General features: G+C 43.5%; 1 protein-coding gene across 20 annotated transcripts in view; it reads left to right on the top strand.

The window, feature by feature from the left end:
• Positions 1 to 22,542, top strand: part of KCNE4 (potassium voltage-gated channel subfamily E regulatory subunit 4) — an 82,476-nt gene that overhangs the window by 1,064 nt on the left and 58,870 nt on the right. For 2 of the 20 annotated variants that reach the window (XR_009541038.1, XR_009541037.1), the window contains exons 1-2: positions 1,494 to 1,710; positions 19,406 to 19,544. The exons of 5 other annotated variants lie outside the window; for them this stretch is intronic. Coding sequence is in view for 2 of the 15 variants with exons in the window: in XM_060151983.1 (XP_060007966.1) it covers positions 1,544 to 1,710 (167 nt within the window). In the remaining 13 variants the exon portion in view is untranslated. Of the gene's footprint in view, positions 1 to 1,484; positions 1,711 to 2,536; positions 2,849 to 19,405; positions 19,545 to 22,542 lie in introns of those variants that run through there. 13 more of the 20 variants (XM_060151979.1, XM_060151983.1, XM_060151976.1 and 10 more) reach the window with 12 other exon arrangements.

Raw genomic sequence — 22,542 nt, 5'->3', positions numbered from 1 at the left:
CTTCCCTTTGCAAATATCCCTGTATCTAAATTTTCCCTTTTTATAAGGACTTGGTCATGATTGGGTTAAGGCCCACCCTAATGACCTCATTTTAACCGGACCATCTGCAATGAGTATCTCCAAATAAGGTCCCATTCTGAGATTTAGGAGCTAGGACTACAACATACCTCTTTTTTTTTGTAGCAGGGGGAGACACAATTCAGCCCATAGCTGAATTTGCATATTTTTTGAAAACGTTCTTCAATTTTACTTTTTTTTTTTTTTTTGTGGTACACGGGCCTCTCACTGTTGTGGCCTCTCCCTTGGCGGAGCACAGGCTCTGGACGCGCAGGCCCAGCGGCTATGGCTCACGGGCCCAGCCACTCTGCGGCATGTGGGATCCTCCCGCACCGGGGCACGAACCCGTGTCCCCTGCATCGGCAGGCGGACTCTCAACCACTGTGCCACCAGGGAAGCCCTTCAATTTTACTCTTGCTTATCAGTCTTGTTCTGTTTGTTCTGTCTTTATAATGTGATATGTGAGTACCTGCCCCAGTCTTCTACTCTTAGATTAAACATGTTTTCCCTTGGTAATTCCTTCCCTGTTCTGAATATCTTTATTTTCATATGCTTAGTTTGATTTTTTTCCTCTTATTTACTGTTTCATTACTTTATTTGAATTTTACCTTAACCAAATACTGTGGAACTTTTGTCCTCCAAGCAGACCTTTTCTAAACCCTTCATGTATATCCAATAGATTTGTTACATTCTTCTTCTTCCCCTCTAATGTAGAACTTTATCAGTATCAGTTCAGGTGGTATATTGTTTTTCAGATCATCCATTTAAATAAGTGTAGGTAATCTGCTCATCTTTAAAAGCAGCTCCCAAGAAATGGAAGATCAGAGAGGTGGTGCTTTCCTCCTATGTTTTTCCTGAAAGGCAAAAGTTCTCCTCTGCTCTTTGGTTTTGTCTTTGGCTGATACGCTGGTTCTGTGTTATGGCACTCGTGTATTCTTGGCTTGTTTCCTCTCTGCCCCCAGTCCAGCGGCCACCCCTGTGGGATGGTTATTGCCAGTCCTTTAAAGACCAGGCCTGTGGCTCCGTTCCCACTGTGATACACTTTTTTAAAAAGTTTCATTTGAAAGTAATTCCAGACATAAAACATTGCAAAAATATCATAATAGTTTTTAAAGAATTGCTGATTTAACGTAATAGATGAATGTATGCTCATTATAAAATTTCTAGCAATTCAGAAATATAAACTGAAAATAAAAATTCTCCATCTACACACAGAGATTTTAAAGGGCATATTAAAGGCTGAATTATATCCCCTCAGTTCATCTGTTGAAGCCCTAACGCCCAGTACCTCAGAATGTGACTGGAGACTGGGCCTTTAATGAGGTAATTAAATTAAAATGAGGCCTTTAGAGTGGGCCTTAATCCAATATGGTTGGTGTCCTTATATGGAGAGGTTAGGACACAGACACACACAGAGGGAAGAACTTGAGACAAGCCAAGGAGAGCGGCTTTAGAAGAAACAACCCTGCCGACACCTTGACCTCAGATGTCCAGCCTCTGGAATTGCGAGAAAGATTTTAGTTGTTTAAGCCCCCCGGTCTGTGGTGTTTGTCTTAGCAGCCCTAGCAAACCAGTACAGAGCATAAGTGGACCGTGGTGTATATTCTGGAACTTGCCTTTTTTTCATGGAGGGTACACTGGGCATCTTCCCAGGTCAGTATGCATAGGTTTACCTAATTAATTAATAATGTGATCTTTTTAATGGCTTCATAGTATTCCATAGCATGGATGTATTGTATAGTGTGTTTAATCATTTTATTGCTGGGCATGTAGGTTGTTGAAAATTTCACTACTAGGATCAGTGTGACAACAGACAGTCCTTACTAAGATTTTTGTGCCTAAGTGGAAACTCATCTATAGGATAGCTCGCTGATAGCGGACTGGCTAGATCAAACCTTTTGCAGGCTATCCAATTGGTATTTTGTTTTGAATGTGTATATCCTAACTCCTCCGGTAAATTTCAATTCCAGAGGATGTGAGTCCTTTAGTGATTCTTTGTATCCTCCTAGTCTAGTGTAATATGACTTTCTCCTAAAAGATTCTGAATAAGTGCTACTGTTTCGCTTTCATCAGTTAGCCTTTAATTCAGTCTAAAATGCAGGGAACAAGGGGAAAGATGGTGAGCAACTATGACCCTGGCAGGCCCGTCCCTGTGAGCCGCCATGGACACCGTGTCAGGTTAGGTTTTTTTGGTCCTATATTTCCTCCCTCCCTCCCTCTCTCTCTCCCTTCTTTTTTCCCTGATTACAAAGCATAATTTCATATGCCTTTTGAATCCTTTGTGGAATTGTTTTGTTCTGCTGTTTCCCAGGAACACACTAGTAATGAGTAACATAAAACTGAATCCAGTTCCATTAATCAAGCAGGGCTCATGCAGGTATTTTCTGTGGAACTTAGGCAGCCTTGCTGTCGTGTGTCTTGCCTTGCCTCCTCCGCGGCATTTACAGGAAGCAGCAGGGGCTGTGTGGGGCTAACTGATGTTGCTGTCTGCCACCGACTACCACCTGTTGTACCGTGAATCAGCAGCCCCGTGACACTGTCCAACACACATGCGGAATGTTTGCCAGCTGCCACTTCCCGTCTTCCCAAAGTGGCGTAGTCACAGAGCCTCTCTCTCTCAGACTCAGGGCACTCTGGGCAGCAGGAAAGGCTATTTCCAGAGGTAGAGAGCATGATGGATGCAGACTCACCATAGCAAGACACCCACAACCACTAGTCATCTCCATGCCCTTGATGTTGAAACTGATTATGGATACGTGAAGAAAAGGATGGTTCTGGGATTGCAGTGTTGGTAACAAGAATTACCTTTTGAATTTTATGATCGGTCTCTCTATTTACCCCCCAAGTCCTGTCTTTTTTTTTTTTTTTGCTTTAAAGATATGGAAAAAATAATTTCAGTTTTATTGGAAAAACCTCTTGAACAGCCATGCTCCGTGAGATGCTAACGATTCTCATGCTTGTGGGTTCTGGAATAATAATAATAATGTAATGATAATTATTATTATTATAGTTAACACTGAGAATTAGCCAAGTATTTGATGTGTGTTAATCCCCATGACAGAGCCACAAAAATGGGTGTCCTTATTCATCTTGCTTTACATGAGGAAGCTGAGACAGCAGTTAAATGAGTAAGTGACAGAGCCGGGTAGGCACTGAGTCCGTCAGTGACACACATTGCAAACTAGTTTGGTGGACCCCAGTCTCCTAGACTCCAGACTCTCTTGGTTAATGCTGCCAGGCCTTTCCGAGCTGTCCTGCTGGTCCTGACCTGTTGACTGGCTGTAATAGCTCCAAACCTCTCATCCCTGCCTTGTTGACCCAGGATGCTAACCATATTCTGCCCGCGTAGTCTCCCACCCTTGCTTCTCCAGGCCTGCCCCAGTGTCCAGGAGTGGCACTGACATCTTTCCTGAGAAGTCAGTGAAATGACAACCACTCAGCTGATGGCTTACTGTGTGCCCCACACGGCGCCAGACGCTTTATGTAGACGAGGTATAAATGAACACATTGACTATATGAAAACAGGAAGACTGCTATATCCTTAGAATGGAGTTTTGTTAACTTCGGTTTAGAGTGGACATCCTAGTTACCCTGTTCCTGACACGCATGTTTGAATTTCTATTTTGGTTTGAATTTGATAATTGCACCCACAATTTCCATTTAAATTTTCCATCCATTGGTTTCCTTTTTCTTTTTTTTTTTTAAACTTTATTGAGGTATACTTTATATACCATAAAATTTACCCACTTGAAGTGTGTAATTCAGTGATATTTAGTCAATTTATAGAGTTGGGCAACCATCACCACAATCCAGTTATAGAGCATTTCTCTAACCTCATAAAGATGCCTCGCCTGTTTACAGCCACTCTGGGGGCTTCTTTTGCTCCCTCCTGCCCCCACCCTGGACTTTAAAATACTTTCTCAAGGAGGGGGGTCAGAACTTGCACTGTGGACCTTCTGGGATTTCCTTCTCTGTTAGCACGAGCTGTGGTGTCTGGCATCAGTGCTAAAAGTCTAGTTGGTTCTCTAAATCCTGGTGGCTTCAGATGCTGGCTCCCTCAGGGGGACCTCAGATACCTGCAGCCTCTCCCCTGGCGACTTCACCCAGATCTCTTCGATATGGGGACACAGACACCTGCTGTAGCCCCAGCAGGATCCCTCCCACCTCCACCCAGACTTTCCATGGGGCTCTTTCACCTTGATGAGGAGATTCTGTGGGACGAAAGGGAGCTGGCATGTCCTTGGGTACTAAGGGCAGCCTTCTCTGGGTGCAAGGTCAGCACAGACCTCCCCACTATACCCACCTCTGCTTGGGGAAATGGTGGTGGCGGTGGGTGAGTTTGTTCCCGTCGCTTCTCCTGACTCACGTGGTTGCAACGTCATCTTCCCATGGCTCTTCTTCAGGTTTCGGCAACGCTGGAGTGGTTTGCCAGTCCTGCTGTTGAGCAGAGTGCTGGTGAGATGTAATTGCATCTCACACCTCACCATGTGACAGTGTGCTGTGCTCCTATGCAACCCTAGACCTCTCCTCTCTGTCCCACTTTATGTATTTGTTTGTTCGCAAAAGTTGCCAAGGAGATGTGCCTCTTATGAACTGTGGACTGAGATCCTCACACCAGGAAGTGCAGAGCTACGTAGAATATAGAATCTTTGCTGTCACTGGGAGCTTTGTCCACGGCAATCCCTTCACCTTTTGTTTGGGTATTTCACACACCAGTGTTCCATGTAATATACACTCCTTAGGTTGAGAAAAATTGAGGCTCAGAGACATTAAGTAAACTGGACATGGTCACACAGCAGAGATACACACAAACTAGGTCTGTCTGCAGACTGAGGAGTAACAAGGTGCAAGGAAGAAATCTTGTACCCAACACCAGGGACATAGATTAAAATGAAGGAACAGTCCTATGATGGACTATTATGCAGTTATTTAAATTCCTCTATTTAAAAATATTTAATTGAGCAACGGAAGCTGTTAGAAGCTATGGACAAAATGGAGCTTGTGAATATGCAGAGTGAAAAGCCCAGCGTGAGATGTGTAACGTGCTCACTCCACGAAGCGATGCACATTATAAGAGCACAAGCAAACAAAAAGGAGAATGGGGATAAAGCGAATGAATAAAAAAGGTACTGTTGACAAATATAATATGGACTCCGTGAGGCACAACACCCCTCTGGGACCATTCCCCTTACATTTCTAGGTCTTGCTTTGGCTTCTCCTGTGTGGCTGTATCCTTCTCTCGCCAGCCCTTTAAACAGAAAGGGTTCATCAGGCTCAGTCCCAAGCCCTCTTCTCTCCCCAGGTGATCTCGTCCAAGCCCAAAGCTTCATAGCCAAAACACGCTGGTAACCCACACACTGCTGTCTCCAGCTCTGTCTTCTCTGAGTGCCAATCCAGTGTCTCTGTTTGCCGAACATCTCTACTTAGATGTCCCAAAGCACCTCTAAGTTAAATGCGTAATAATCCTGTCCGTAAAAGCAAGCTTGGTCCTTTCAGCATGCTCTGTCTTAGTGAATGCAATCATTTGTCCATCTAGCTACGGCCTGGGTACCATCTTGGACTCCTCCCTTGCACTTATTTCCAGTAGCCAACCGGGCATCGACGCCTGTGTATCATGCCTTCTAAATCTCTCTTGAATGGTCCGTGTCTCCACCTCTGCCACCACCACTGTAGTTCAGTCTGTCATCAACACCCACCTCGATTGTGAAAATAGCCTACTCACTGGTCTTTCTGTGTTCATTGTCTATATTCCTGATTTTTCCCATGCTGCTACCAGGTTGATCTTTCCAAAACATGAATCTAATCATGCCTTAAAAAGAAAGTCTTATTGAGATATAATTCACATACCATACAATTTGCCCATCTCAAGTATAAAATTCATGCTTTTTAATATGTTCACAGAGTAGTGCAAACATTGCCACAATCTAGTTTTAAGAATATTTCCATCACCCCAAAAAGAAACTGCATATCCATTAGCAGGGACCTTCCATTACCGTATATTCCCAGGCCTAGGCAAACACTAGTACTGTACTTTCTGTCTCTCTGGATTTCCCTATTCTGGACATTTTCTATAAATATAATCATACAGTATGTGGTGTTCTGGGACTGGCTTCTTCTACTTAGCGTAATGTTTTCAAGGTTCATCCATGTTGTAGCATGTGTCAGCCCCAGTTGAAAGAAGGAATGATGGACTTGGGGCCTGAGGATATCGTGGGTGAATTCTACTCTTAACACCAACCAGGTGTGTGATACAGTTGTCCCTCAGTATCTTTGGGGATTGGTTCCAAGAGCCCCTCAGATACCAAAATCCGCGGATGTTCAAGTCCCTTGTATAAAATGGCGTGGAATTTTCATATAACCTATGCACATCCTCCTGTATACTTCGTCATTTCCCGATTAATTATAATACCGAATACAGTTGCTGGCACATAGCAGATTCAAGTTTTCACCTTTGGAGCTTTCTGGAATTTTTTTTCGAATATTTTCCATTAGTAGTTGGTTGAATCTGTGGATGTGGGACCCATGGATACAAAGGGCTGACTGTACATCACTTCTCTCTCCCAGGCTAAGTGTTCTGATCCATAAATGAAAGCTGTGAACTGGTTGTGATGATTCCACTGGCTACAGTATAATGGGCTTAGACTAGTACCTGGAGATGCTGATGCTAGAGAAATGGTTGTTGTTGAATCTGAATCTGTGCAGTTTCCATGGGCACAAACCATCCTCTTTCCTGGTCTAAACTCTTACTCACAGGGCTTTGTAACTGGCAACCTCTACTTCTCCATTAGTCAGAATCCTTCACATCCTTCCAGGTTGACCTGAAAACTCCCCTCCTTTGTGACCTCTTTCCTTATTAGCTGAACCCGCAGTGATCAGTCCCACCTCTGACTTCTCACTGTCTTGTATCACTTCTTTGATAATTTCTTCTTCTCCTGTGTTCTCTGTCGCTCTTTTTCTAGAAGTCTTGTTAGTCTGATATTGGATCCGTGGATTGGTCTTCTGTTATCTTTTCTATCTTCTTTTTTTTAATCTCGTGTTTTGGACCTTATTTTTGGGACGTCATCTTAGTTTTGCTTTCCAATTCTTGTGATGAATTTTTCTGTTTGTAGTCATTTAAAATTTTTCAATAGTTCTTATTTTTGTCACAATTTTCCTTTCTTTAGCATCCTATTTTTATTTTATGGTGCAATTACTGATTAGAGTTTTCTTTTTTTGAGTTCTCATCTATAACTCATTTTTCTGTAAATTTGTTGGAGTCATTAAAAAAATAAAGGTCTCTATGCTGAATGGCTGGTCATACTTGCATTCATTCAAATTAAAGTGTGAGGCAATAAAAATGTCCTGTATGTGGGCAGGACCTGTTAACTGGAGGGCTTTGGAGTTTGAGAGCAGCCTGAATGCCAGAATGCAGAGATGTTTCCAGTGGGGCCGTTTGATTTGTTTTGAGGAGAACTCTCTGATGATTAGACTGGAGAACTGGGTGGGTGTGGGTGCTGTCTGGATACCAGGTGTTTAAAGTGAGTGCAGTGGGGCAATGCAGCTGCTTCTTGTTCACAACTTCATTTCACTGTATTCATCATTCCTGTTGTTTCTGAGTTCTGAAACTCACCAGGGTTTGGCAGAATAGACAAGCTTTTTTTCTGGAATGTATTCCCTTCCACACAGACTCCAGGCTGTGATTTCCTGTTATTTTCATTTTAACCTGCCTTCAGCCATCCTCTATCTTCCAGACATGTGTTGAATTTTCATTAACCGCCTCCTCTCTTTAATTTTCTTTACTGTTGTTGGGTTTATGTCCACTTAAATTTTCTGGCTACCATTTTTGGGGTTTTTTTTTTGCGGTACGCGGGCCTCTCACTGTTGTGGCCTCTCCCGTTGCGGAGCACAGGCTCCGGACGCGCAGGCCCAGCAGCCATGTCTTACGGGCCTAGCCGCTCCACGGCTTGTGGGATCTTCCTGGACCGGGGCACGAACCCGTGTCCCCTGCATCGGCAGGCGGACTCTCAACCACTGCGCCACCAGGGAAGCCCCTGGCTACCACTTTAATAGGAACTCAGGAGTGGGAAGGAGTTAAACATATTCAACTTTCCATCTAGAACTTTCTATACTACTTATTTAATTATTCAAATCAAGATAATTTTCTGCTTATGAGACTGGATTGTTAGGGATCATGTTTATTCTTTACTTCTTGAAGTCTAGCTCAATTTCTTCTATGTGGGTGCTCAATTGATGTTTCCCAATTGAGCTTTAACATGTAAGGTCCGCCACTTTACTTCCTGTTTCACGTTTTTATCTGTCCTCACAAGTGCAATTTCTCCTAAGATGGACTCACATCTGGAGAGCCATTTGCATCTCCATCTTATGGCCTTTTCTATTTTCTGTCTTGACTGTGCACTTCTGCAGGATTTGAAAGAGATGAGAAAATATGGTGAGTACCCTCGGTGGAGAGATTCATATTCTATAACTCGTCTTCAAAGTGATAGTCCTCTTGGCTTACTTTCCTTCCAGGGAAAAGCATAACCTGGGCATTTTATCCCTTATCTCTTGCTTGTTTTGGCTCACTAGGAAGAGTAGTTTATTTCCTTTTGTAAGTGCCAGAGTTCTCTGAGTTGGGGGGCGCCTTTCCCTCGTTCCCCACGGCTCTGAACACACACCTCCATGCCCCCACCCCACATACCCTAGTATACGCTGGACATTTTTCCCCTCAAAAGAAAACCAAATTGGTACTCTCATCCAAGTAAAAATCATCAAGCGGAGCAGCATGACATGGTCCTTAAATCCCATAGGTCATACTTTTGGCAAATAGCTGTGTCCTGTAACTGTCATTCCTATAATGTCCAGCTTACTCATCATCGAATGCATGACATTTTCTTGGTCTTGGAATGTTCCATCTCAATTAATATTGGAGGAAAAAAAGTCATTCTTCTACATTGTATATGGAAAAAAAGTACATCATGGGGGTTTCCCTGGTGGCACAGTGGATAAGAAGAATCTGCCTGCCAATGCAGGGGACACGGGTTCGAGCCCTGGTCCAGGAAGATCCCACATGCCGCAGAGCAACTAAGCCCACAAGCCACAATTACTGAGCTACTCACCGCAACTACTGAGCCTGTGTGCTGCAACTACTGAAGCCCGCGCGCCTAGAGCCCCTGCTCTGCAGAAAGAGAAGCCACCGCAATGAGGAGCCCACGCACTACAACGAAGACCCAACACAGCCAAATTAAAAAATATATATATATAAATCATGGAGACTTTTCTCATCAAACTATAGAAGAGAGATTGGTGCCCTGCTGGGGTCTCCCAGGGGAGATGACTGGTCCAGCTCAGGAGGAAAGCTGGAAGATTCATGTATTGTGTACTTGGAAAAATTCATTGGGATGTTTTTTCTTTTTGTGCTTCAGTAATTAATAAAACCACCCCAATTTATTCACAACATGTATTCAACACAGAATAAAATTTTATTTGCACAGAATAAAATTTAACAAATCCATAATCCAACCCATTTGGAAATAGACAATATAAGAAAGAACATTGATTTTTGGGGACTAAGAAAGACATGACTTTGAATAGTAACTCAGCACCATCTTCTTGCTTTCTATCTTTCTATTTATTTACTATTGTGGTAAAATATATATTAAATTTACCATTTTGACCATTCTTAAGTGTGCAGTTCACACATTCACAGTGTTGTGCAACTATCACCACCTTCCATTTACAGAAGTTTTTCATTATCCCAAACTGAAACTGTGCCCATTAATACTAATTCCCCATTTCTCCCTCCTCCCCTCCTAGTAAACACTGTTCAAGTTTTTGTCTCTATGAATTGAATTTGCCTATTCTAGGTACCTCATTTAAATAGACTAATATACAAATTAGTAAATTACAAATATTGTGACAGTACAATATTTGTCCTTTTGTGTTTGTCTCTTTTCGCTCAGTGTAGTGATTTCAAGGTTCATCCATGTTGTATGTAACGTGTCAGAATTTCATTCCTTTAAAAAGCTGGATCCGCTGTACGTATAGACCACATTTTGTTTATTCATTCATCTGTTTATGGGTATTTGGGTTGTTCCCACCTTTTGTTTATGGTGGCTAATGCTGCTTTGAATATTGGTGTAGAAATATCTGAGTTCCTGCTTTCATTTCTTTGGGGTGTACCCCCAGAAGTAGCATTGTGGGACCATAGGGTAATTCTATGCTTAAGGCTTTAAGGAATCATCACAGTTTTCCACAGCATCAGCATCATTTTACAGATGAGGAAAATGAGGATTGGAGAGGTTGCCTTACTAGCCCAAGGTCACGTAGCTGGCCTCTAAGGAGAGTTACTAATTTAGATAAATAAGTGTGTAATATGTATAGAGCTTGCCATAAATAGGCTGTCCATAAATGTATATTCTCTTGCCTTCTCCTTAGAGTTTACATTTACTTAAGACGCCACAGTCTTTCGTGTTCTTTACAGATCTCACAGAAACAAACCAACCCCTGCATCTTGGCTAAAGTGATTCGAGAAGCTTCTCATGTTTCAGAAGTGCCAGCTCCTTTCAAGCAACTCATGTGCTAATTACAAACCACCCACCTGCGTCCCTAGCCTTTTCTCAGACTTTGGTGACTGTAGTTAATTTGTAGTTTGTGGTTCTTGAGAGTAATAGAATTGCTTTATAAATTATTTCAATGTCAAATTTTCAGAAATGCAGATTGATCTGCCCCTTTCCCCTGTCTAGTCCCAAACACAAAGGTTGGAAGTGGTGAGCTCACTCTGTGTGTAGGTGGGCTGAACATGAAGGAAAGAGTAGGGCGTGTGAAGTTGAATTTGGGGGCCCTGTTGACCTTTCTTTGTCACAGGCTCTGCCTCTTGGTGTCTACCTTTAGACTTTGTCTTCTGGGTGACAAGTGACCTTCCTTCTCTGTCCTCACTCTTTAATACCTGCCTGTAGGTTGTCTATCGGACATTTAAGTTGGTGTGATTGGAAATCAAGCTGCACTTCTCCCAGGATGATTTACATCTAAAGCCTGAGTTCTGATAGTGAAATAAAAGCATATTATAGAACTCCCAACAGGCTGGTGGGTGCTGAATTTTGGAAACTGGGGCTGAGATGGTCTTCCACGATGACAAGGAAAGCGTGCCTCGTAGGAGAGCAGCTTTGGATATGAAACACTGACATTACCTGCAGTATTTCCTGACTTAAGGACTAGAGTTGGGTGAAGCTGCTAAGTAGAGAACAGTTTGGGAGAAGTCAAAACCTCAAGCACCCTCAGTTCTCTCCTTTTTGGGCCAGGAGGAAATTGATTTTTTCCTGAAAGAGTGAGATCACCAATCTAAAACACTCCCAGTCATGGAGGAGTTTGGGACGTCAGGAAGGTGAGGAGAGGAGGCGTTTTACTGCCTTGGGGGTGGAGAGGAGAGCAGTAAACAGAAGCAGCATTTCACACATGCTGGGACACAGGAAGACCGGTTCAGGAGGTGTAGTTCCGAGTCTGTCAACAAGATGGTGCAGGAACTCCGCTCTCAGCCTCTCCTCTGAGGCAGGATCCGTAGTCTCAGCCAGACTCCTGGTAGATTGATAAAATGGTTAGAAGGCACGATGAAGCCTTCACTGTGGCGAAGATACATTTTGACGTTTTAAGCATTCAGATTGAATATTCAATTAGAAATGGATCGAGTTCCTAATAAAGTAAATGAAATTACGAATGTGTACAAGAGCTCCTTGTACAGTGCCTGCCTATACGAGGGATCAATGTCAGGGAGAAGCAAAAGGAGACATGGGCAAGATGCTGGGTGGGGTGATGCAAAGCATCTCACGTTCCCAGAGAATCTTGAAGTCTAACTGGGGATTCGTTCCTTTGTCACACTGGGCATTTACTGCAGACAGCACTACTCTGGGTGCTGTGCAGACAGCAGTGAAAACTATCCCCAGCCTGTAGAGAGCTTGCATCCTATTGGGAGGATTAGACAAGTTAGATAAGAAGAATATGATGATATGCACTATGGGAAAAGTATTAAAACCGACGAGGGGAGGTGGAGGGCTACAATTTTAAATCATGTGACCTCTCTGAGACGGTGACATTTCGATAAGACCTACAAGATTGATGGGGCAAGCCGTGGGGATTTTAGGGGAAGAGCATTCTAGGCAGAGGGCACAGCAAAGGCAAAGGTCCTGAAGTGGGAATGTGTTAGGCTGGCCAGTGTGGTTGCAGAGGGAAGGAGGAAAAGCAGTAGGATACGAGTCAGAGAGATACTGCTGGGGGCAGATAGGGGATTTTGTAGCAGATGGATCATGTGAAAATGTGTAAGAATTATACGAACTTTGGCTTTTATCTTGGCATGGACAGGAGCCACTGAAGATTCTGAATATAGAAGTGACATGATCCGATTCATATTTTAAAAGGCTCACCTGGCTCCCGAATTGAGAAGGGGACAGAGGTAGGAGCAGGGAGACCAGTTAGGAGACGAGGGTGATGCTCTAGGTCGAGACATGATGATGGCTTGGGCCAGGGTGATAATTGATTGAGGATATATTTTGAGTCAGTAGGATTTGATGGTAGATTGAAGGAGTGTTTGAGAGAAAGAGAGGACTCAGAGATGACTGTGAGGTCATTTTCCTGAGCAAATGAGCAGATGAAATTTCCATGAACTGAGGTTAGTTGGAGGAGCAGGTTTTCTTTTTTTGGGGGGGGTGGGGGGTGGGCGGGGAGTACGCGGGCCTCTCACTGTTGTGGCCTCTCCCGTTGCGGAGCACAGGCTCCGGACGCACAGGCTCAGCGGCCATGACTCACAGGCCCAGCCGCTCCGCGGCATGTGGGATCTTCCCGGACCGGGGCACAAACCCGTGTCCCCTGCATTGGCAGGCGGACTCTCAACCACTGCGCCACCAGGGAAGCCCAGAGGAGCAGGTTTTTTGGGGGAAAGATCAGGAGCTCACTTTTGGATGTGCTGAGTTTGAGATGCCCCGGAGACGTCCACATGGAGATGTTTAACATCCATGAACCTGGAATTCAGAGGGGAGTCTGGACTGAGAGTCAAAGTCAGGTCTTGGTAGGTCTGAAGATATTTAAAGGCATAGACTGAAGTGAGAATGGTGGAGGGATGAAGTCCAAGAACCGAGCCTGGCACCAATGTTTAGAAGTTGGGGAGTTAAGGAGGGACCAGCGGGGTTGGAGGAAACCCAAAAAGTGTGATGTCCTCGAAGCCAAGTAGGAGAAAGGGCAAGAGGAAGGAGAGCTCAGCTGTGTCAGATGCCGCTGCTGGGCCAGCACACGTCACCCTCAAGCAGGGAGGCTTTCTCGGCCTCAGCGCTACTGATGTTTGGGGCTGAAAGTCATTTGCTGTGGGGCTGTCCTGTGCATTGTAGGATGTTTCGCAGCCCCCTGGCCTCTCCCCGACTAGTTGCCAGTAGCACCTCCCTCCTGGCCGTGACCATCAAAAATATGTCCGTTGGGGTGCATGTGTCTTTTTGAATTAGGGTTTTCTCATAGAAGCACTGTTTACAATAGCCATGACATGAAAGCAACCTAAATGTCCGTCGACAGATGAATGGATAAAGAAGATGTGGTACGTATATACAGTGGAATACTACTCAGCCATAAGAAGAATGAAATAATGCCATTTGTAGCAACATGGATGGACCTAGACATTTTCAAAATAAATGAAGTAAGTCAGACAAAGAAAGACAAATATCATATGATATCACTTATATGAGGAAACTAAAATATGATACAAATGATCTTATTTGCAAAACAGAAGCAGACTCACAGACATAGAAAACAAACTTATGGTTACCAAAGGGGAAAGGTGGGGGGAAGGATAAATTAGGAGTTTGGGATTAACAGATACACACTACTATATATAAACTAGATAACCAACAAGGACCTACTGTAGAGCACAGGGAACTATTATCACCATCTTGTAATAACCTATAATGGAAGAGAATATGAAAAAGACTCCATATATGTATAACTGAATCACTTTGCTGTACACTAGAAACTAACACAACATTGTAAATTAACTATACTTGAATTAAAAAAATGAATACAGACACTGTCACAAGTCCCCTGAGACACAAAGTCACACACACACACCCCCCACCCCGTTGAGAACCATTGCTCCAACTGAAGGTCTGAAGAACTAACATTCAGGGGAAGGAAGACCTCCTCTAACTGAAGGGGGAGGATGCTTCTGGGGAAGCTGGTAATTTTTTTTTAATTTTTAAAAAATATTTATTTTTATTTATTTGGTTGTGCTTGGTCTTAGTTGCGGCAGGCGGGCTCCTTAGTTGTAGCATATGGGCTCCTTAGTTGTGGCTCCTGGGCTCCTTAGTTGTGGCATGCGAACTCTTCGTTGTGGTATGCATGTAGGATCTAGTTCCCTGACCAGGGATTGAAGCCAGGCCCCCTGCCTTGAGAGCATGGAGTCTTATCCACTGCGCCACCAGGGAAGTCCCAAAGCTGGCAAATTTGAATTTGACTTTAAAGGTTGGGTAGAATATTGACAGAGAGTAACTGGGACAGAGTGGTCAAGGGCACCTCAGCCAAGGGACCGTTCCTGAGGCTTGATAACCGTCTCTGTATGGAGATCAACATCTCCTTTTGGAGTCATGGAAACAGTCCTATCATTTTCACCATCTCTTGCTTTCGGCACAAGCGTGGTTTCCATGACATCTTTCTTCCTCACAAAGGAATACTGGAGGTTAAAGGATTTTTTTTCTCTAAAATATGATTTAGGGAGATTTAGTCACGGCAATACATGTATACCATTTACAAACCGTGATTAAGAAAGAAAAACTACTCTCCCACCCTCCTCACCTCTGCTGCCTCCCCACCCCTGGCATCTTTCCTAAGTGATAAAAGAGAAACTTGTCTTTCCCCCAGTTTCCAAGTACCGGGTCAGATTGTTTTTCCCCTTTGGAATACATGACTAATTTATTGCTTTGCTTAAATCTGACTCAAAAATCTCTCCGCCCCTACAACACACACACACACATACACACACACACGCACGCACACTGAACTGAAATAAAACAATCTTTTTTTATTTTTTTAAGCAAAAAATCCATGGGTACATTAGGACTTTTACTGGGCACCTGTCAGAGTGATTATTTTTCCATGATGTTTTTGCTGGACTGTCTGTCATATTTTAGCCACTGTGTTTCACGGACAAACTCGTGTCGCATTTACAAGACTCTCAACAGGTAAAGTCTTCAGCGTGAGAAGGGGTAAGTTGGATTCCACTTTGAGAGCAGGGAGGTTCAGATACAGCTCAAGGTAAAGACCAATTTAAGCGGAAAGCGTTAGCGCTTTGGCGGGAGGGACTTTTTGCAGCAGAGGAGCAGGAAAACCCCTGGATAAGTAGAAGGAATGGGCTACTGGCGTCACGTTATCTTCTTGGAACTTGCTGGACAACTTCCTGATGGCGAGTTCCAAGGACAACCAATAATGAGGAGGTGACGTTCTGGTGCAGGCTCTGTAAAGCTGGGCCAGGAAATGGCCTATTCCAGCAGTTCCCAAAGTTGGTTACCCATCACAATCATCAGGAATGCTTAAAACAATGGGGGCCCACCCCTGGAGTCCTAGGTTGGTCTATGTGGGGTAAGCTCACAGCACCTGTAATTCATAAATGTTCTCCAGGTGGTTTTGACCAGCCCTGGACTCCACATGGGCATTTGGCAATTATTTGCCCAATTTTAAGAGAAATGAAGGCAGGTCGTACACAGGAAGGGGTTCTATAACTTTGTGACTCTGATTTCTCCATTTTTAAAAAAGTCAACCAATCGGCATCTAAATGAAGATGGTAAGATCATAGCAGATATATAGCTGAGAAAAATGATTTTTTGACTTTTTGTTTTAGGGAGATTCCTGTTGACCATCTGGCAAACTTTTTCATTCCTATTTTTTTTTTTTTTTTTTTGCGGTACGCGGGCCTCTCACTGCTGTGGCCTCTCCCGTTGCGGAGCACAGGCTCCGGACGCGCAGGCTCAGTGGCCATGGCTCACGGGCCCAGCCGCTCTGCGGCATGTGGGATCTTCCTGGACCGGGGCACAAATCCGTGTCCCCTGTATCGGCAGGCAGACTCTCAACCACTGCGCCACCAGGGAAGCCCTCACTCCTCTTTTTTAAAAAAAATTCTTCCACTTCCTCTTGGTCATGACCCCTATCATCTAGCACTATTGTACTTTGGTCCATGATGCCCTGTCAAATGAGGCTGGTGCCTAGGTCAGGCCCAGGCACTGAGACTCTGCTGGCCAAGCTAGTTTATACATGCTGATGTGCATCTGTCAATCACCTGAAGTGACTAACTTCATGCCTTCCCTCTTTTGAGGCTGATAGACCTCAAAAAATGCCCATCCCTCATGTTGTCCTCTTCAGAGCATCTTTGGCAATCTTGGCTGTATAACTACATTCATCAGGGATGGGAAAAGCCAAGAGTTTCTTAATGATGGCCACTGTCACTCCACCCCTTTTTCATTAATAATGATGCAAAGTTTGTAATTCCCACTCAGCTTGCAGGGTGTTACTTCACTGCTTTGTGTCTGCCATCCCTATTTTTATGGTCGCATCCCAGAACCAAACCAAGAGATCTTTCTCCACGAGCAGTGGAAAGAACATGACTGATGGAAGACCAGTCTTCAAAGATCTTGGTTACTCTGGAACCATAAACATACAATGACGTGAAATGTTTAAGGAGTGTCTCCTCTGTAGGATCTTAAAGGCTCCCTGCAAAGTGCTAACTAGCCTTGATCAAAGAGTTGTCTTCTAAGCTTGAAGGAAGAAATCTGTACATGTGCCCAGCTGATCTGTGGTTTTCCACCATCAGTAAGGGCCCCTTCTTGTTTCCCTGGCTGGAGTGATGACTGCAAAATGGCTCATTCTCTGTGAAGAAAGATGGTTCACTTACAAGACCTTTTCAGAGATTAATAAACATAATGTTAATATCATTTCTGTCAGTACTCATCAGCAACTAGACACTCCACCAAGCCTAATCTCATTTAATTTTTACAACCATCATGAGGGAGTTATTAGCATTATTGCCATTTTACAGATAAGTAAGACTGAGGCTAAGAAAGGTTAAGAAACTTGCACGAGGCTGGTAAGGGGAAGAGCTAGGCATCAAACCAGGTCTGCTTGACTCTTGACTTCATGTTTTTTGAATGTCTTTGCCATGCTTTGTGGGCTTTGGACATAATATCTGCACAGTAAAGGTGCAGAGGCAGTTGGCCAACACAGTTCCCTGCATGTCTTACCAAGAGCACCACCTGTACGTGAAGGCTGCTGGCCTCACCACGGCAGCTGTCGGGGTGGTGGTGGAGGGAGAACACAAGAGGGTAGAATCCGTGATTCCTCCTGCTTTACTGCATTGTTCATATACACGCAGAAAGGATCTATCAAAGAATAAATGCCCAGTCTCCCTGCTCATCATCTAGTCACCACAGGAAATCAAGTTAAAGATTAAATCCTGCGTACACCAATATTATTAGTTATCGCCATCAAGGGCTTTAGCCCATTAGGTAACATCAAGCCCCTGCCATGTCACTGATTTTTTTAACTATCGGTTGAAGAAGGGGAGACCAGCCCCAAGATTCTGTGTTGTCCTAATTGCCAATCAAGTTGCTCTCAGATGGCATGCTCTGTGTATTCTGGAAACTTCATACTGCTACCAGAAATTTCATGATCACCTAGGAAACTTCTGAACATCTTTAAAGGATGTTGTTTTCCTGGAAGTGTTATTTCCACTAATGAGCCCTGAGGGCATGGTGAACTTGTCTTTCTCCTTCAAAACGCCATCTCCATCCTTCCTTGTCTGTTATTTATATTGCCGCAAGGGCTGTCTTCACCTGGTCTCTGTTTCACTAAAATATCTTCCTTGAATTTAAACAATTTATTTTCACTTCTCTCAGAGAAGCAGCAATGCCTCAGGCTCAAGAAGGTGCATTTCAGTCTGCTTTCTTCTTCTATTAAGTAGACTACAAATAAAAGAAAAGAGATTCATAAAGGGGGGATGAGAAAACAAAACAAACGAAAGAAAACAAGACAATACGAGACTAATCTACGATCATTTCTTGACGTAGCATGTTTCTATTTCTGGTCCTGTGGCTCAAACATTAATTTAAGGGATTTTTTAAAGACTTAAAATAAATCTCTTTGTTGTAAGATTAAAGAGAATTTCCCATATAAAATAAAATTTAAAACTCAGATTAAAGAAAGCAACATTGCTAGCCAGCTTTCTCTCATTGGCTACACCATCGACACCTTTGAACCCCAGGATCTCAGATGGAACAACTTCTGAAAACTCTCATCTTCTCAAGTCCTGTTTCTTCAGGGAGGCTAATGGCTGTGGGGAATCCAGAGGCCACCTGTTTGGCCAGTGGGGGCCACTTCGAACTCTTGCACTGGGTATAATCACTTTGATTTTCACATCTGATTGGCAGAACTGAGGCCAGCCCGTGTCTCACACAAACAACTTCCCTTAGCGACAGACCAACTGCTCCTGCTCTTGCTTTTTTTCCCTAATCCTCAAAGGTAGACTCACCTGTTTGGAAACCTAACATCTGTGCTCCGAAGTTCAGGAGAGCCTAGGCGTCCTGAAGACATGACGGGATGACCTTCAAGGGAAATCAGGCTGTAGTTTGACTAAAATGAAGATTTTTCAGATTTGGAAACCTTGTTTATCCACTGGGGCTCCAATTTAAAAAATGGGACAGTCAGTAGACATCTTCTGATCCCAAGAAGGACATATTGTAAGTTCTGGGTCACTCACCTTCCCACGGCGTCCTCAGTTTTCCCAGAACCTTTGTTGCTCTTAGCAAGCCTTCAGGAAAACCACTTCCTCTGGATGTCTGCCCCCTGTCCCCTGCTTGTTACAGTCTTCCCAGCTGCCCTCTTACAATACTCCCACCATTATTCATTGTCCCCACCGATCACCCCTCCCTCTACCTGCTCCCTTCATAACTTGACCTTGCCCACTGTCCTCTTAAAGGGGAAGAGCAGAGGTGGAGAAATACTCATCTCAGTCATGCTTTTATGGGACTCTTAGTAGCTCTGAATGCTTCATTCAAGGGGGACATCAGCTTTGATTGCCCCTCGCTCAGCAAAATGCTTCAAAAAGCTGCCTTTTCACAGAGCCCTGGCCACCATACATCACAGCCTGAGGACCACTTCTCTGTGGCCAGAACAAGGTCCCTCCCCACACAGCTCTTACTTTCTCTTTGAAGCTGAAGCTAATCTGGGCCTCTGACTCTGCAACCTTGAACTTTCATCGTTATCTTCTTTGGCTGACCATCTGCAGCTCAGTCATCTGAATGTGGATGTGCATAAAGGTTCTGCTCGTTACCATGCCATATACATTTGTCCCACACAGGAGCAGTGACGTTGGCACTAAGGATAAGAGTGTGAGCTTTGGGTTCGACATGCCTGGAGGGAATCACAGAGAACTAGCCGTGTGACCTTGAGCAAGTTAATGGATAACTCTGTGCCGGCCTCTATCTCTGCAAATGGAGGTAGGTAACAGAACCTACTGATATATTATTAAAAGGATTATGTGAGATCGTACATATTAAGACCTTAACATAGTTTGTGGCATACAGTAAATGGTCAAAAAATATTAGCTAGTAGTCAGAATAGAAGTCGAGTGAGATTGAGTTACATTTATAAAAATCATTCGAGTCTGCAAGCTGCCAGTCCGTCTAAGACAGCCACACCATCCTCATGATCCAATATCCTTCCTGTACCAAGTAAGAACACTTCAGGGCCCATAGCTCAGTCCTTCCTTCCTCCATCAGTTGAAGTAGACATGTGAATGCCTTCCTCCCTTTCTTGTCCTCCAGGTGCCAATGGCAGGATATTGGCAAGGTATATTGTACACCAGGACGTCTCAAATGTTAATGTGCATATTAATCGCCTGGGAATCTTAGAAAAATACTGATTATGGTCAGGTAGCTCTGGGGCGAGGACCTGAGATTCTGAATTTCTCTTATTCATAAGTTTCCAAGTGATATTGCTTCTTCTGGTCTTGGGACCACATTTTGAGTAGCGAGTATCTATACGATAATCCAATCGGCAGGAGGGAGCTTATTCTGGATGAATATTGGTTGGAAAAAGGATGCCAGGAGATCAGCTGCTCTGGCTTGGCACAGTCTTTCAGGCTCCTGCATTTTCACACTCTAGAAATGGAGAGATGGACTATTGCCAAAAAGGTCCTGGAATGGCCATTAAGTCATTCCTGTGGCCAAGGTCATCTTGTTTTCATCTCGGTGTCTCTTTCTCTCTCTTTTAAAAAAATAAATAAATAACAAGGGAGTCATAGTAAACATTTAAAACGGGACACAAATATGCATTTTTGAAAGCAAAGGCACATTAAATACAGGTAAAATATATTTCCGAAAAATGATTCAGATATACACTTCCAAAGTCACAGATTTTTTCAGCATTTCTAAGTTTTAGGAAAAATGATATAAAGTTCTTTTGACTCTGGGGGCTAACTTTCTTCATTATTCCCCATTCGGTGTATATATGAATCACACATTCATACCGATATTCTAATTTAGATGATATTATAACTTTCTAGGGATTATAATTCTTCACTGTTACTATAAGAGAGATTTGAGGGAGGTGGACAAGGTGAGGATGGGAAGGAGGCCCTTCCTGGTGGGCAGAAGCAAACCACAACTGGAGAAAGGGTCAAGACTTTCTTATTTCATAGTGAATATCATTAGCCTAGGGGTTTTCCAGAACATACTAGCAGATCTGATGTTTCTTGTTCTGTGTCTCCTCACAGCTCTTTGAGGTTTAATTTTGATCAATCAGGATGCCTCAGAGCACCACCTTTGTATTCTAGGTTAAAGCTGCTACAGGGAGAAGACACCTAGGCATTCCCTTCTAGATCTTTGTGGTATCTGTGATTTGCAGAAGAGTCAAGCTCATCATTCTTTGATGGCATTTTTCACGTGGGTAGATTTTATGATCCCTGGGTCTCTGATCATAGTGAACGATTGACGTAAAAGGGAGACTCTGCCCATGAGGGTGGCCAGGGGAATTTCACACGGCCCAGTCTGTCTGAGTACCAGACAGCTCTTCCGTCACATTTTCCCTCGGTGGACACATTCTCCTGATGGACTGGATGTACTGATGTGAAGTTTGCTGTTGGCTTGGCAGCTAGCACTCATGCTGTAAAAGGACAACGGCAGCAATGTGTCTTCTGATACATTGTGTTGGAGGAAGCAGCTGGAAAAGAATCGACTCCTGGGCTTCCCTGGTGGCGCAGTGGTTAAGAATCCGCCTGCCAATGCAGGGGACACAGGTTCGAGCCCTGGTCTGGGAAGATCCCACATGCCGTGGAGCAACAAAGCCCGTGTGCCACAACTACCGAGACTGCGCTCTAGAGCCCGCGAGCCACAACTACTGAGCCCACGTGCCACAACTACTGAAGCCCGCACACCTAGAGCCCATGCTCCGCAACAAGAGAAGCCACCTCAATGAGAAGCCCGTGCACCGCAACAAAGAGTAGCCTCCGCTCGCCGCAACTAGAGAAAAACACGCTCATAGAAACAAAAACCCAACACAGCCAAAAAAAAATAAAAATAAAAAATAATAATAAAAAAAAGAATCGACTCCTCCTTTAGATGGCCCCCACAGTCCTTGATCCTGCAGACCACGTCAGGACAAATGGAAGGACCTTGGGCCCTGGAAGCTCCTTTTGTTGCAATTTATATTATTACCAGCAGAGATTTAGGCCAGGAATATATCTGGATTCTTGTTTGTAATCTTAAGGGTATGTGCTAAGTTTATTTATGTTATAATGTCAAGGATTCCTTGACTTTATGAGGGGAATGATCACTTAGTCCACTTTCCTGAATGCGAGTTATGCACTTTAATTTAATTTTACTTTAACGTAATTTTACTTTAATTTTTCTGTGTACTGGGAGAAGCTCACGGCTCCCACTAAGCCGATAAGCTCTTACGATGTGTACGTATCTTTCCCCTTCCTTGTCTAAATCTTTGAATTTGATGGGGTTTTAAGAAATGGAAGTTTATATACTTTAGAATCTTTTTAATTTCTTATATTCTTAGGCCCATACAACACCTAAAGATGTCTAAAGTTATATTCTATTGGATTTTGGATAGTTTATGTGGCTTTCTCTGACTTGAGAGCAGAACTCATTGGATCATTCTATTATTATTCCTGCTTGAGTTAAAATCTGGTTTTTAATTGATGTGTTTACATTTGCTATTTCTGTTCCTGGTTGATACATTTAATGAATCAATTCCATAAAGGTGATTGGATAACAAGACTCAACAGAAATACATTAGAATATTTCATTTTCTTTTAGAATGTTTTATGTTAACTTTTTCTCACTTTTTAAGAAAAAATATTTTTCTAAATACTTTGTTTTGTAGACCCCCTTGAGACTCTGATAAACTATTGACTCTCCAGAAAAATACACGTACACGTGCCATTTTGTCCTGGTTCGTAATCACTGGTCATTACTGGATTGTATT

This window comes from Lagenorhynchus albirostris, chromosome 6, assembly GCF_949774975.1.
Source record: "Lagenorhynchus albirostris chromosome 6, mLagAlb1.1, whole genome shotgun sequence".
NCBI lineage: Eukaryota > Metazoa > Chordata > Mammalia > Artiodactyla > Delphinidae > Lagenorhynchus > Lagenorhynchus albirostris.
Note: the sequence above shows the minus strand (reverse complement) of the source record. Positions and strands in the feature narration are given on the sequence as shown.